Below are 14,975 nucleotides of genomic sequence, written 5' to 3' on the forward strand. Positions count from 1 at the left end.
AAAAGTCAACTAGGCCCCTCATTAGCATGTTAGTATATCCCTGTGGGCGTGCTATCAGGCTAATGAATGTGCAGCGTCACAGGATGATTTTACTCACCTCTCCGCCCGCCGCCATCGCGTCCGATGGGGGATTTCAGCTCAGTGCGGATGACCCTGGAGTTTGGGTCATGCGCAATACTTCAGTTTGAAGCCAAGACACATACACCGGCTTCATGGTGTGCATGACTCAAACTCCGGGGTCATGTGCACTGAGCCGAAATCCCTGTCGGACGCGATGGCAGCGGAGAGGTGAGTGAGATCATCCTGTGACACTGCATATTCATTAGAATATTAGTACACCCCAGGGGCTCACAGAGGTGTACTAACATGCTAATAGAGCTGATTGGCCGGGGAACGCCCTGGGGTAAAAGATCTTTAGAAATACTTTTTCTAAAGATCTCTTTATCTATGTTAGTGTATACAGGGACAGTTAGGCAGGGATCAGCAATATACACCCAGAACTGCTCGTGATTCTGGGTGCATATTGCACCTGACAGGTTCCCTTTAAGCAGCAAGATGCTCTCTCTCACCAAAGACTTCAATAGGGAGCTGTAATCTCATCCCTCAGTGAGCATTTTATCAGTCAATGATGAGTTCAGGATGCAAAGTGGAGAACAAGTAGCTCATAAGTTGGTAAAACGAAAAGTTCACTGATAAAATACAAAGCCTGTTATGTGACGTGTACATTTCCTTTATGCAGGTTTTTTTTTTTTCTTAAAAAAAAAAAAAACAAAAAAAAAAACCAAAGTGACAAATTAATAAATACAAAAAAACCCCAAAAACCTGACATAATATGGCCAATTTTCACACAAGCTCAAGATGGACGCTTTTCTGCACCTGTATAATGGTGTAAAATTGGCTTTTTACTTTGGGCAGAGTCTCCGATTCCCTGGACAGATCTCTTGTCCCCTAGTATAACAGTATCAGTTTCTACAGTTTCCCTTTCAGTGAACACTTTTTGGGTCTGAGGTTGAGAGTCCCCAGTATGTAAAGGTACACACTTGGGTTTGTTCCGCTATTGAATATTCACTGAGACAGCAGAATAAAGGTTAATTTCACTCCCACTGGAAGCCATTTGGCTGGAGTGTACCCTCCGTGTATTTATTCAGTACTTGTTGCTTAACTTCGAGTCCCCTCACTTGGGTTCTGCTCCAAGCCCCTAGTTAGACGACGAGCCGCTGCGCTATGAAGAAACGTTACTTCCACGTCTCCGAGGTTAAATTGAAGCACTAGAAAATGTAATATTTTAATGACTTAATGGAAGAATATTTGTGAGGAGCTGTGAGCCATTTTTACAAAGAGTGAAAAATTACTTTCAAGAGAAACTGCATTAGCTCCTTTGCCTTTGTGCTGCGGTGCCATGACCCCGCTGAGAATACTATACACCAAGTTATTTTATCCCCCCTGTTTCCTCTATTACTTTTACCTCCACTCCCAAGGAGCCCGCTGTAGGGGGATCACAATTACCGATTAGGAACAAAGAAATAACGTACTTCACCCCATGTATGGCTGGGAACCGATGGGCTTTAATTAAGAAAACTTACGGCTGAATTGCAAAAGGGCTACCCCCTCCCCCATCACGACTATTAAAATGATTTCAGTACCCCCCTCTAGGATTTTTCAAGAGTCATTAAACTGTTCATATGTCCCGTCAAAACTAAAATACCTCACTTTAGAACGCTTATTTTTAGGTGGCATAAATAAAATGGTTGCATACAATAATAATAAATATATTATATATATATATATATATATATATATATATATATATATATATATATATATATATATATATATATATATATATATATATATATATATATATATATATATATATATATATATATATATATATATTCTAAAGTCAGCATGGTAGCACAAGACCCACTCCCATTTAAATAAATTAAATACCGCAATAAATGCACAAGACACTTTAATTTTTGGAGGAAATAGGCCGTGATGTTTAATAAGGGATTACTAAAAATTTCCAATAAATATAAATACAATAAATAAATTTCAAATAAAATAATAATCACCATAGAAACCATAAATTAAAACCAAATCCACCCAGCACTAGCTGGGCGATTATCCCACTAAAAAACATCACGACAACGCCTAACACTCAGATCCAAAGGGCGGGTGCTTCTTTCTTCGTGATCTTGCGGTGACTAACAGCTGACGCCGCAATCCAGGTATTTAAATACAGTCTCCTTTCCCGCACTTTTCCACAACGACCAATCAAAAGCTCTTAAAAGCCCGCAAAATTCAAATATACAAAAAACGGATTAAACCAGCTCAAGGCAGATTGCCTCAGCTAACTTCTATTAACCACAACCTGAATATTAACTTTTACCACAGCAAATACTTGAAAATAAATATTCAAATTCAAACGAGGGGGGGGTCTGTGCGACCATGTGTCCCCCAAGCTATACAGCTAGTGGGGGGCCCTGACATTATGCCACATTGTGTAGAGCGGATTTTTAAAGAGCCACAGACACCACTTCTAAATGCAATATTTGGAGAAATATAATGGGGCGCTTCCTATAGAATCAGTAGATGGACACTAAAGAGAAGATGATCTACTGAAAAAGTACAAATTAGAAAAGGAGCCTTATTTAAAAAAAATTAAAAAAAAAATCTCCATATGCCACCTCCCAAGCCTTCCACACGTGACATAATGAACAATATCTCCGATTTCACCTCTAGTGAACACCTTTAGTGTTAAAGGGACGGTCAAGGGCTCTGTAATCGTGGCAGAACCTGTAGCACATCCCAGTTTTCTTCCTCTGCACCCCAACCGCCACTTTAGTGCAATACAGTAATAAGCAGACTTTTTCTTCATGCGTCACAAGCGCTGACACTGCCACAGGTTCCTTCAACCAAACTTCGTCAACTTCAATGCAGTTTTTTATCTCACCTGAGGCAGACACAATCTTGTTCTCAGAAGGGGTTAGAGTTACCATTAGCAACGGATAATTTGTACACTTTACTGGCCGACCGCTTCTCTGGTACCCGGCCCCCCGTTGGATACCCTAAGCTCCTCAATCTCCCCTTTGGCTTCATTATTCATGGCAGAATAAACAGTCTTTCCGGTCAGTCAGGACGTACTCTTCTTTCAAGAGCCCACTGACCATCCGGTGACTGAAGGGATGCGCTAGGTTAGTGGCCACCTCCTAGACCACACTGCCTGTCTGGCACCCGGATTTGACCCAGAAAGTCATGCCAAATAAAAGTTATTGGGGTTTTCTTTTCATGACGTCTCCCATGAACGCAGTCTGTTCCTCTCCCAGAGGGACTATCCTCTCACAGTCTTCCCAAGGCCTGTTTCACACGTCAGTGATTCCGGTACATATGACGCAGTTTTTATACGTACCGGAATCACAGACATACGTAGACCCATTAAAATCAATGGATCTGCGCACACAACAGTGAGTTCTCACCGACGTGTTTACGTGGGGTGTACGCGCGCGCGCGTGTGTGTGTGTGTGTGTGTGTGTGTGTGTGTGTGTGTGTGTGTGTGTGTGTGTGTGTGTGTGTGTGTGTGTGTGTGTGTGTGTGTGTGTGTGTGTGTGTGTGTGTGTGTGTGTGTGTGTGTGTGTTCCGCATGGAGACATTTGTTTTTTCTCCAGCATCACTGATGTCCCACAGACCACACAATGGTGTGATCCGTGAAACATGTACATTTAAAATAAAAAGCTTTTTATACTCCACCTTCTCAAGCGATGCTGTCTTCAGCCGCTGCTGTCTCTGCTTCCAGGCCGGCTAATTAAGTTCATGAATATGCACTGCGACCCGAAAGTAACATCAGCGGTGAGACAGCGACGTCCGGAAACTTCAGCACCACGGATAGCAGCGTTATGCACAGGTGAATATTAGTGCCTGATCTCCGTGTATTATCACAGATGGCACACGTGTGATCTCCGTGTGCTACAATCACGGCACATGAAAGGACATGCGCACGTTTATCATGTCAGTGACAAAAGTCTGTTTTTCACTCCCCTGTGAAGCGGGCCTAACTGTTTTTCTTGACTAAGCTCCTCCCCTTGATTAACTCCATCTAGCCCAGGAGCACCAGGGAAGCAACTTACACATTGTGGCCACCTAGTGACCGTTTGAACACATTACACCATAACAGGAACTTCAAACATTACACTTTACACACAGTGGATTTGCAGGTCTGGGGCGGGCCGGGTCTTACACCCCCTTACACGCCCACACACAGCAATTTGAGTCTTCACAGCAGAAAATCCTCAGAGAAACTGGAGCGTAAATGGAGCCTGTGTAAATGGACACTAGCATTGCCTACTGTTTAAATCAGGCTTTTGTTACTTTATTTGGCAATATTTTTTTCCCACATTACGATTTTAATAAGAAAAAAAAAATATTGTTATCCTGCAATTTTCATACTGGAAACTGTTGCTATAGTAGGCCACATGCACACGTTGAGTTTTTTTACCTCAGTATTTTTAGGCCAAAACCAGGAGTGGAACAATCGAGAAAAAGTGTAATAGAAACATGGACATAACTTTTGTATTTATCAGCCACTCCTGGTTTTGGCTACAAATACTGAGGTAAAAACTCACCAAATACTGAATGTGGCCTTATAATCTAAAGCAGTGCTCCCCCAACCTTTTTTATTCTAAGAGCCAAATTCAGCTCTGACAGATGGTCATGAGCCCCCTTCAGAGCCCTCTGGGTAGTGACATCCAGTTCCCGCACCCTCCCCCAGTAGTTGCACCTAGAGCCACACTGATGAACCATGACAAAGCTTCCCCTCCGAAATCACAGATCTCCTGCTTCCTTGCCCTACGTTCCCACCTCACTCCCATTACGTTTTCTTACGTCAAGAACTCAGTCTCCCGCTACATTATGGCATCGAGCTTTAAGCACCCTTTTAACTGGCACTACCAACCCATCGCTTCACCCCCTTGACCAGTGTATGTGCATTCTGATATGATGAGGCTACTCAAAAGAGTCACCATCTGGTCTTCACAGCTGATCGCCTGCATGCTGCATTAGCACCAAATCTAGCAGACAGCTGTGAGCCGCACGTCATAGGCCGACAGCCACAGGATGGGAACCCCTGCTCTAAAGGCTCCAATATACAGACTAATGTTTGGCCGGCGGGCCGATTTCAGATCACATGGGAGTCTATGGAATCAGATCGATAGAGTGCAATTTATCTTACATTTAAAAAACTGTTCTAGTAGCAGCAAATGGATCTTTTACAAAAAAAAAAAAAATCATATATATATATATATATATATATATATATATATATATATATATATATATATATATATATATATATATATATATATATATATATATATATATAGAGTCAATTAGCAATCAGTTAACGTTGTCACCCCAATTATATATGGGATGTAGCCCCTATAATTCATACTAGGCATGTATAGTTTAATCATTTACTTTTATTTGATGAGGGCACTTTGGTGCACCCTTGGCGTGGCCTATGCCTTTGCTCACCATCAGGCCCTCCTATCTGCATAATAAAGCCAGCACCTTGATGTGGTTGACATGAGATCCTGACAGTGTACACTGCCATATCATATTCGCTCCTGTGTCAGCGCTACCATGAGCGCTTCATGTGTCAGACACAAAGTGTCAGTGTACTTTGTGCCTGACACATGAAGAACATACACTCAATGTCTCCATCTTCTCCCGAATCAGGGGACAGAAGCACGGCCCTTTTTATATTTTTTTATTGGGGAAAGGGGAAGGGGGTGATGGTAGATGCAGAAAAGTGACTGCATGGCCTCCTGTTACGTAACATTTGAGACTCCCAGGATGTCACAGAAAGTAAAGAAAAACACTTGAAGTATGTGCCCATGTAGCAGATTTGTGTGCAGATTTTCTTTGTAAGGGCCCAGATGTTCCCTGCTATCCACCCCCACACAGTATCCACAGCTGATGGACAGTCCACAGACACGGTCTTGGGGATAACAGTTGCTTTAATATAGCAGGAACAAAGCAAATCAATACGGAATATATGATTCACAGTCTCTCGTGGGTAGGCCACGGCAAATACAGCTTGGAGTTGAATGCTGAAGTGCAATTAGGGTACTGGAGCTTTAAGTGCACGATTTGTTTCAGAATTAATACTGGTATGCTTTAGGTTCAGAGTCTCTTGAGTTTAGAGGGTAGATATGATAAGATTGTACAGACCTGGAGTCCTGGGGTTAATTTCACTGCTAGTTCAGACACGTGCAGTACTTGTAAGCAAATGAAGACAGTTGCCCAGCGTGCTACGGGGAGCGGACGGCTGGTGCGTGGACAATGGCATGAAAGCCACTAATATTGCAGTGGGGCGGGAGACCCTCAAACTTCCCCAATCTGCGTGCAGTAGGGTTTGGTATATAGTCAGTATGCCCTACTGTCTGAAGAGATGCACAATGTCAGGATAGGAAGCCTTCAGCATATTGGCTGTAAAAATCAGGAAATGATGAAATTCTAGGCCTCGGGCCTAATAGGAGTCTTGTGGTGAAGAGATTCTCCACATAATGTCTTCCCTCAGAGGAGACTCAGCCAGAACCAGCTCATTCCAGTTGTTTCTAGACAGAGGCTGGAGAATAGCTCCACCTATTGAGCCATGTGACCAAGAACTAGCCAATAGGATAACACCCAATGAACACTTCAGATTCTTACAGTTTTCACCAGTAGATGGTGCTAGAACACAACAAATGAAAAATGCTTTACTTATAACATATAGCATAATATTACATATAAGTAATTGTACTTAAAGAAACAGACACAATCTGGACCGGGCCACTACACTACACACAAAATTGACTGCATGTTTGGGCAGGAATAACAGAAAAATGCAAAAAAAAAAAAAAACCCGAAAAAAAAAAAACCACGGGTTTTTATCACGTTTTTCACGTCATGGTGATCACGGAGATACCTACACTGTACCCCTGCGATCGCCACCAGGTCTCCGGCTGATGTTACAGCTGGGACCCAGCTCTCACTGCCCGAAGCGGTGCCTGGGCCGCTCCCGGCAGTTTAACCCCCTAAGTGCTGTAATCAATCGTAATCGCATCATTGAAGAGGCAGGGAGAGGAATCACTTACCTCTCCCTGGCAATCGGGTCCCTGTAATGAAATCACAGGAACCTGATCACTGCCATGGCAACCCTGAGTAGTCACCATGACGACCCTGGTTCTGAGCTACAGAGAGCCTCACACACCATGCTGGATGAAAGGTGTGTGAGACAAAGTGTCAATGCTGCGAGAGCAGCACCTAGATATTATCCACTATAGTGATTGAGCAGGAAAAAAACAAAAAAAAAAACCCAGAAAGAATTAAATGGAACCTGTCACCACTTTTTTGGACTATAAGCTGCGGCCACCACCACCGGGCTCTTATATACAGCATTCTAACATGCTGTATATAAGAGCCCCGGCCGCTGTGTAGAACATAAAAAAAATACTTTATAAGGCCCTGTGCGCACTGGAAAACGGAATTTTCTTAAGAAAATTCCGCAGGGTCTGAAAGATTACCGCACCTGTGGTAAAAAACCGTGGCAAACCGCACCCGAAAACTGCATGCGGTTTGCTGCGGTTTTACCGCAATATTGTTTGCGGTATTGCCGCGTGCGGATTTGTACATGTGCTTTAATGCATTCAATGCAATAAAGCACATTGAGAGAGAAAAAAAAGTAATTTCCTTCTGAGATAGATAGATAGATAAATAGACAGATAGAAGAATAGATAGAGGGATAGATAGATAGAGTCCCTGTGAGCACACGCTGCATTTCTCCCGAGCGGTAAGTGTTAACAGTTCACATTACCGGCCGTGGGAAATGCCCTGTGGTTACCTCTCGGCAGTCTGTCTCGTTACGAGGCTGCATTCAGCGCTGTGTGTCAGTCGCGGCTGGATGCAAGCATCGGAGGACGTCGATTACGCCGGAGCTGTGTGTTTCGGGGGGGTTAATAAAGGGGTGAAGTAGGGGCTTTTTTGTGTTTTATTTAAAATAAAGGATTTTTCGGTGTGTTTTTTCACTTCACTTACGGGTTGATCATGAAAGCTGTCTCAGACGCTGCCATGATCAAGCCTGGACTTAAGTGGCGGTGATCCACCGCCATTAACTCCTTATATTATCCTGATTGCCACCGCATTACGGCAATCTAGAAGAGCCGGGGACACTCCAAGACTGCCGCATAATGGATGCAACAGTCCCGGGGCAGCTGCGGGCTGATATTCTCGGTTGCGGGAGGAGGGGGGTGGGACATTAACCCTGCCCCTCGCCCTCCCCAGCCTGAGTATACCGGGCCGCCGCTGTGTGCTTACCTCGGCTGGAAGGTAAAAATACGGCAGAGCCCGCGTGTTTTTTTTCCTATATGTCCGTTTGCGTTCTGTGTGTATTCTACATGTCTGTGTGTGAGTGTGATGTGTGTGTGTTTAGTCTCTGCTCCGCTTCCTCTTCCTGTCATAATGACATCACTTCCCTGCAAACCGCAGGCAGCGATGAACATTACCGCAGGTAAACCGCAAAATACCGGAGGGAATAACGCAGGAAAAGGAAATGAACCGCACAGAATTTGCTGCCTGCGTTATTCCCTGTGGGATTTCACGATTACATTGCAGTCAATGGAGTGAAATGTCGCAGCGACGTGCGGAAAAGAAGTGACATGCAATTGTTTTTGCTGCGCGAATCATGCAGCAAAACATGCAGCTGTCAAAATCCGCATAGTGCGCACAGCATTTTTTTTCCCCCATAGGTTGTGCTGGTGAATCACTGCAGAGATGTTATGAACATAACATGAAGCGAAACATGCAGCAAAACCGCAGGAAATCCGCGGCAAAAAACGGCAAGTGCGCACAGGGCCTAATACTTACCCAATGGTCGCGCTGTGGTCCTTATGGGCGTCTCTGTTGTCGGCGCCACCGCCTCCTCTTTCGGCCATCTTCATCCTCCTTCTGAAGCCTGAGTGCATGATGCGGCTGCGTCATACACACTCGACGATCCTACGCATGCACACTACAATACTTTGATCTGCCCTGCTCAGGACCTGAATACCGGCGATTGTGTATGTCGGACCAGTCATGCACCAAGGCTAGAGAAGGAGAACAAAGATGGCCAAAAGAGGCGGCGCCGGCATCGGACAACGAAGACGCCCATAAGGCCCACAGCGCGACCGTTAGGTAAGTATTATAAAGTGTTTTTATGTTATACCCCTGGCCTGGGCTCTTATATACAGCATGTTAGAATGCTGTATATAAGAGCCCGGTGGTGGGGGCCGCAGTTTTGTAGGCCGAAAAAGTGGTGACAAGTTCCCTTTAACATGCTGCAGATTTTTTACTGCACCAAAATCTGAAAGGAAAAAATAAGCAACATGTGCACAAGTCAGGATCCTCAGTTTGCTGGGATGCTTTTTTCCTTGCAGTATTAAAATCTGTAGGAGAAAACGCATTAAACAACGCAGTGTGTGCACACAGACTTATAGCGATTGTCTGTACAGGACATAAAGTATAGATGGTTAGGGCTTATAGGGCCTTATAGAGTATCAATGATTAAAAGCCTGATGTTACCATTTTACCACATTAAGTTTATCACCTAAATGTGAGCCATGTATGAGGGAGTCTGATTCATGGAGTCGGAGTCAGGGAAATTAAGGGGTCAGAGGTTTGGCTTTCCAACTCCAGCTCTGTGGAAAACGCAGTGCATGTTGCAGAATTAAACATTGCAAATAAGCCCCTGTAGTGCCCAGTACATTGCAGTACCTGTACATTGTGCCCAGTTCTCCCCACGGTAATGCCAGATACCTGGATGTTAACTGTGGTTTTGGCACATTGTGGTCCTCAGAATGGAGGGGGACATTTGGATTTGGGAGAGCAGATTTTGCTGGATTTCTTTTAATAAAGGAAAAGCCCCTTATTATTTCCATTAAGAGATGATGGACCTGTTTATTTGTGGGCTGAGTTGAACGCTATTGGTGGCAATTTGGGGTACAGAACATTTTGGATCAGTTCATTTATCCTGTGCTCTAGGCTGAGCACTTACATCAGGGTTTCAATCTACATCTCCAAAATATGCGATTGAGGCGATACCCCTGATGCATCCAATTACTATAATGAGGCAGCAGAGTAAGGCTATATTATATTATAGTCTTTGTTGCTTTTTTGGCGTAGTTTTGTTGTCAGAAAGTTCTGACTTTTGACTTCCAAGCAAAGTCTATGAATTCAGATTTGCTGTATACACTTACATTTCTTTTGTCGCAGTTTATCACAAACATCTGACAAAAAAAAAATGCAGCATGTTCATTCTTCTTGCCTTTTTTAAAAAAAAACTTTCTTTTTTGTCACACTTTCTATACTGACAAACACATGAAATCAGAATTGACAAAAACAAAAAAAAAGCACCATCATTACCAGCGTGTTTTTTTGGTTTGTTTTTTTTTTAACATTTCCAGGCACTCTGTGACAAGGTTGCAGTTTGTGTGCAGAAAAAACTGCAGCGTGCGCATATAGCCTTACTCCAGACTCTGTTTGGCCTCTGTTCAGCGGTGTCCTTTTCAGTGGTGCACAAGACTGATGTCTTATTAGTTGTGCACAAAAGTGCAGTCAACAAGTTCAAAGTGACTCCCTTCGCCTCATTACAGTGAATTTTCCACCAGGAATTTTGCCTGAATCACGTTTTTTTCAAAGATTTACATGTAATTCCAGATGTAAACGCTCAACATAGAACGCAGAGTAAGGCCCCTTTCAGACGTCCTTGTTTAATCAGGTACAAGCCACACACATCGGTATGGTCATACGTGTGTCACGCGACATGTGTTTGCAAACATGTGACATCAGTGTGACACGTACCGGACTAAACACAGGTCTTTGTAATAAAAAGATTTTCTATATTTACCTGTATCCAGCGCTGTTTTCTTCGGCTCTGCTGTCTCCTGCTTCTGACCCTCGCTTATTATATTCATTGATTATTCACTCCACTGAGACCTGGAAGCCGGAGCATCGCTGGGGACAGCATCACAGGTGACAGGTGAGTATTTAGCAAGCAGTGTGTGTGCAGTGACGTGCAGGAGGTCATGGAGTTCCCAATGAACTCTGATGAACCCGTGAAGTCACCGTGGTGACATGTCTCAGTGTGTGCGGCGGGGCCACGAGGGGTCACACGGTCCATGTGAAAACTCGGCCCGTGTGAGTACCAGTATAGAATAACATGGGTACATGTAGCATCCGTGTTAGACACGTATATCACACGTACCTGAAACACTAACATCTGAAAGGCGCCTAAATGTGAGCTGAGCCTTACAAATTAACAGATTGAAGAATTGGTTTTATTACTATTTTTTAACCAGTTCACCTAACGTAATGATGATAGGGCGGCATTATCTCTCAGGTCACTACAATTACAGCAATACCAGATTTATATACCGTATTTTTAGTTTTATAAGACGCACTGGATTATAGGACGCACCCCAAATTTAGAGATTAAAAAAGGTTAAGAAAAAAATGGGGTCTGTTTTATACTCTGGTGTTGTCATACTGGAGGGGGTTGGCAGCAGTGGTGGTGTGGAGTCACAGGAGGAAGGCGTGGTGCTGGTGGAGTCGGTCCTGGCAGTGGAAGCTGCGGTGTCTGTTGCGGGCCTGTGCGGCAGGTGTCCCAAATGCTCTGTCCGCGGTCCTGGCTTCAAAGAAACGGTGCCCGGAGTAGCGCTTGTGCAGATGGAGCTCTTAGCCGACAACTCCATCTGCACACACGATGACTCCGGGCGGCATCATTTGAACTCCGAGCATCTGGGATACCCACCGCACCGGCCTGCTCCATACAGCCACTGCAGCCAGCCTGGCCACACTGAGAGGCAGCCTGCCACTTGGCCACACGGAGAGGCAGCTAAATGGAGAGGCAGCCGCCCGCGCCAATTCTCCACCTGGTAAGCAATATTCGGATTTTAAGACGCACCCCTCATTTTCCTCCCAAATTTTTGAGAGGAAAAGTGAGTCTTATAATCCCAAAAATGTGGTAATTTTTTGTAGGTTTTTTGTGAGGGCTATTTTTTTTTGCAGAATGAGTTGGAGTTTTATAGATACCATATTGGGCAATCATTTTTTTTTTTATCGCTTCCCATTTTGCTACAAATTGTTTTTTTTCCCACAGTGTATTCATTGTGTCACAAAAGTGACAAGACAGCTTTAGGCTATGTGCGCACGTTGTGTAAATACAAGCTTTGTAGCACAGCGTAACTGCATGCGTCCTGCGTCCCCTGCACAATCTATGGAGATTGTGCAGGAGCCGTGCGCACGTGGCGTCTTAGAGCGCAGCGCTTCGGCTGCTGCCCGAAGCGCTGCGTTCTAAGAAGTGACATGTCACTTCTTCCGTGCGCTTTGCCGGCAGCTCCTGCTCTGTCTATGGCAGGAGCTGCAGGCAGAGCGCATGGAATCGGCTTTTTTTTTTTTTCTCTACGGACATTTTCTGCAGCGATTTGAAGCGCACGTGTGCTCTTCAGATCGCTGCAGAAATCTCTGCAGGGCTAGTACGCAACGTGCGCACATAGCCTTATCCTTCAGGTCAGGACGATTACAGCAATAGCACATTTGTATATTTTATGTTTTACCACATTTACACCATAAAAACAATTTTATTGTTAAAAAAAAAAAAAATGTTTTTGCATTGCTGTAAACTGGGCGCTGTGGCTTTTTTACTTCTCCACTGAAGGATTTGTATGGAGACTTGTTCTTTGCGGGACAGCATAATGATTCAACTGTACCATCTTTATTTACAAACGACTGTTTTGTTGCACTTTTTTTTGGCGGTATAATGAAAAAGCATAGGTGATTTTGCCAAGTTTATTTTTATTTTAACGGTGTTCCCTGAGGGGGTTAAATAGTGACAGTTGTTTAAATCGGGTCATTCCGGGCATGGTGATACTAAATGTGTGTATTTTTTTTTTTTATACCCGGTACCTATTTGGTATAATTATGTATTATTATATATATATATTTACTGTTTACTTAGTCTCTCTCTAGGACTTTAACTTTTTTTTACTTTGATGGCTAGTATAATCCATTACAATGTTCAAGTATTGCAGTTTATTATCACTGTCAGTTTCACACTATAAGGCTACATGCGCGCGTTGCGTACTACCGTAGCACTGCAGAAATTTCTGCAGCGATCTGAAGAGCACACGTGCGCTTCAAATCGCTGCAGAAAATGTCCGTAGAAAAAAAAAAAGCCGATTCCATGCGCTCTGCCTGCAGCTCCTGCCATAGACAGAGCAGGGGCTGCCAGCAAAGCGCACGGAAGAAGTGACATGTCACTTCTTGAACGCAGCGCTTCGGGCAGCAGCCAAAGCGCTGCGCTCTAAGACGCCACGTGCGCACAGCCCCTGCACAATCTCCATAGACTGTGCAGGGGACGCAGGACGCATGCAGTTACGCTGTGCTACAAAGCGCAGCGTAACTGCATGAATTACGCACACGTGCGCACATAGCCTTAGGCTACTTTCACACTTGCGTTGGACGGCTTCCGTTGCTATGCGCAGCCTTGAGGAATTGCGGTAACCGTTGCAGGAAACCGTTATATTGCTCATAGACTTCTATTAGCTACGGATAGCAACGGATGGTCTTGCATTGCATCCGCCCTGCGGCGCATCAGTTGTTTTGATGCTGACCGTCAGTGACTGTCGGGCGGATGGAACGCTGCATGTAGCGTTTTTCTGCACTTGGCGGAGTGTCAAAAAAACACAACCTGCAGGATTCCATCGGCGTCCGTTGTTTTTATAATGGACGCCTATGGTGGCGGATTCCGTTAGAATCCGTCATTTGACAGATTTTGTTAACGCATCAGTCTTTACACAACTGCGCATGCTCAGATGTGTAAAGTCAAGGAAAAAAACCTATAACGGATTGCGTTATTTTGTACGATCCGTAGCATCCGTTGTGCCACTATATGCAACGCATCCGTTGCATGCGTCACACAACGCTATGGTACGGATCCCGTCCAACGCAAGTGTGAAACTAGCCTTAGCCTCTTAGATCATGCTGCTGGCACGGTCTAAGAGGCTTGCTGTACCTTGGTGACCCCAAGGTTGGTTTCCCGATTGTTTGGGAGAAGAGCGTACTCTCTTTTCCAGCCTCCTAAATGCTGTGATCGCTTCTGGATGGGAGTTGGGTATTCTCCTGTCACACAAGCCAAACTCCTGGTGGGGGGGGGGTCACATCAGCATAGCTCCTGTGAGCGCCATGTTGTACCCTCTATGTCAAGAACCCCTTCCAAACCATCACTTATGGGGTACATCAAAGGTCATGAAGGGGGGTAATAGCCTCATTGATAGCCAAGACTGTAAGTGCCGGGATTACGGAGTTTGGTGATCATACTCCAGCCTGACTAAACTGAGAAGTTTTAATAACTTATTCATTCATTCTCACTTTACAAGTTTCACCCAATTAAAGTGAAATAAAAGCTTAGAATCCCCCTGTACCGGTGCTCGCAGGGGCATAGTGCTCATCCATTGCTCTGCACAGGGGCCTCTATGGTGTCCTCCCAAGATGTAGCCCATTATGTACATCACACATACATAGCACCAGTATATACAGTGCATCTGTGGACGGTGCCACGTGTGGCTGATCCCGGTCCTCTGTGTCACATGGCGGCCGGGTGAGGGGCACAGTGCTGCAGCCATTCTCACACATTAGTCCAGCGGCCGCCACATCCTGCACAGCGCGGTCCCTCCAGTGGCGCCAAATCCGGAGCAGCCTGGTTTCTCGCACACACGTGGAGCTGACCCGGAGCCGTGCGGGGGAGGGGCGGCCGGTGCGGGGCCGGAGCTCTCACCTGGCGTGTGGTCCTGGAGTCCATGGCGGCCGGAGCAAAAGGGATCAGTGCGGGGACCGCAGATGCTGTACGTGGGCAAACTTTACACCACAGCCGCGTGCTGCCGACACCAGTGCGGGGGAGGGGCAGA

General features: G+C 44.9%; 1 protein-coding gene across 2 annotated transcripts in view; it reads right to left on the bottom strand.

Annotated features, from left to right (window-relative positions):
* The window catches only part of CDCA7L (cell division cycle associated 7 like), a 161,178-nt gene that overhangs the window by 54,034 nt on the left and 92,169 nt on the right, over nt 1-14,975 (bottom strand). The window contains exon 1 of one of the 2 annotated variants that reach the window (XM_075315389.1): nt 14,846-14,956. The exons of the other annotated variant lie outside the window; for it this stretch is intronic. Within the exon in view, the coding sequence (XP_075171504.1) occupies nt 14,846-14,869 (24 nt within the window). The 5' untranslated portion in view covers nt 14,870-14,956. Of the gene's footprint in view, nt 1-14,845; nt 14,957-14,975 lie in introns of those variants that run through there. 2 annotated transcript variants of the gene reach the window in all.

The sequence above is a fragment of the Anomaloglossus baeobatrachus genome, chromosome 6 (assembly GCF_048569485.1).
Source record: "Anomaloglossus baeobatrachus isolate aAnoBae1 chromosome 6, aAnoBae1.hap1, whole genome shotgun sequence".
Lineage (NCBI taxonomy): Eukaryota > Metazoa > Chordata > Amphibia > Anura > Aromobatidae > Anomaloglossus > Anomaloglossus baeobatrachus.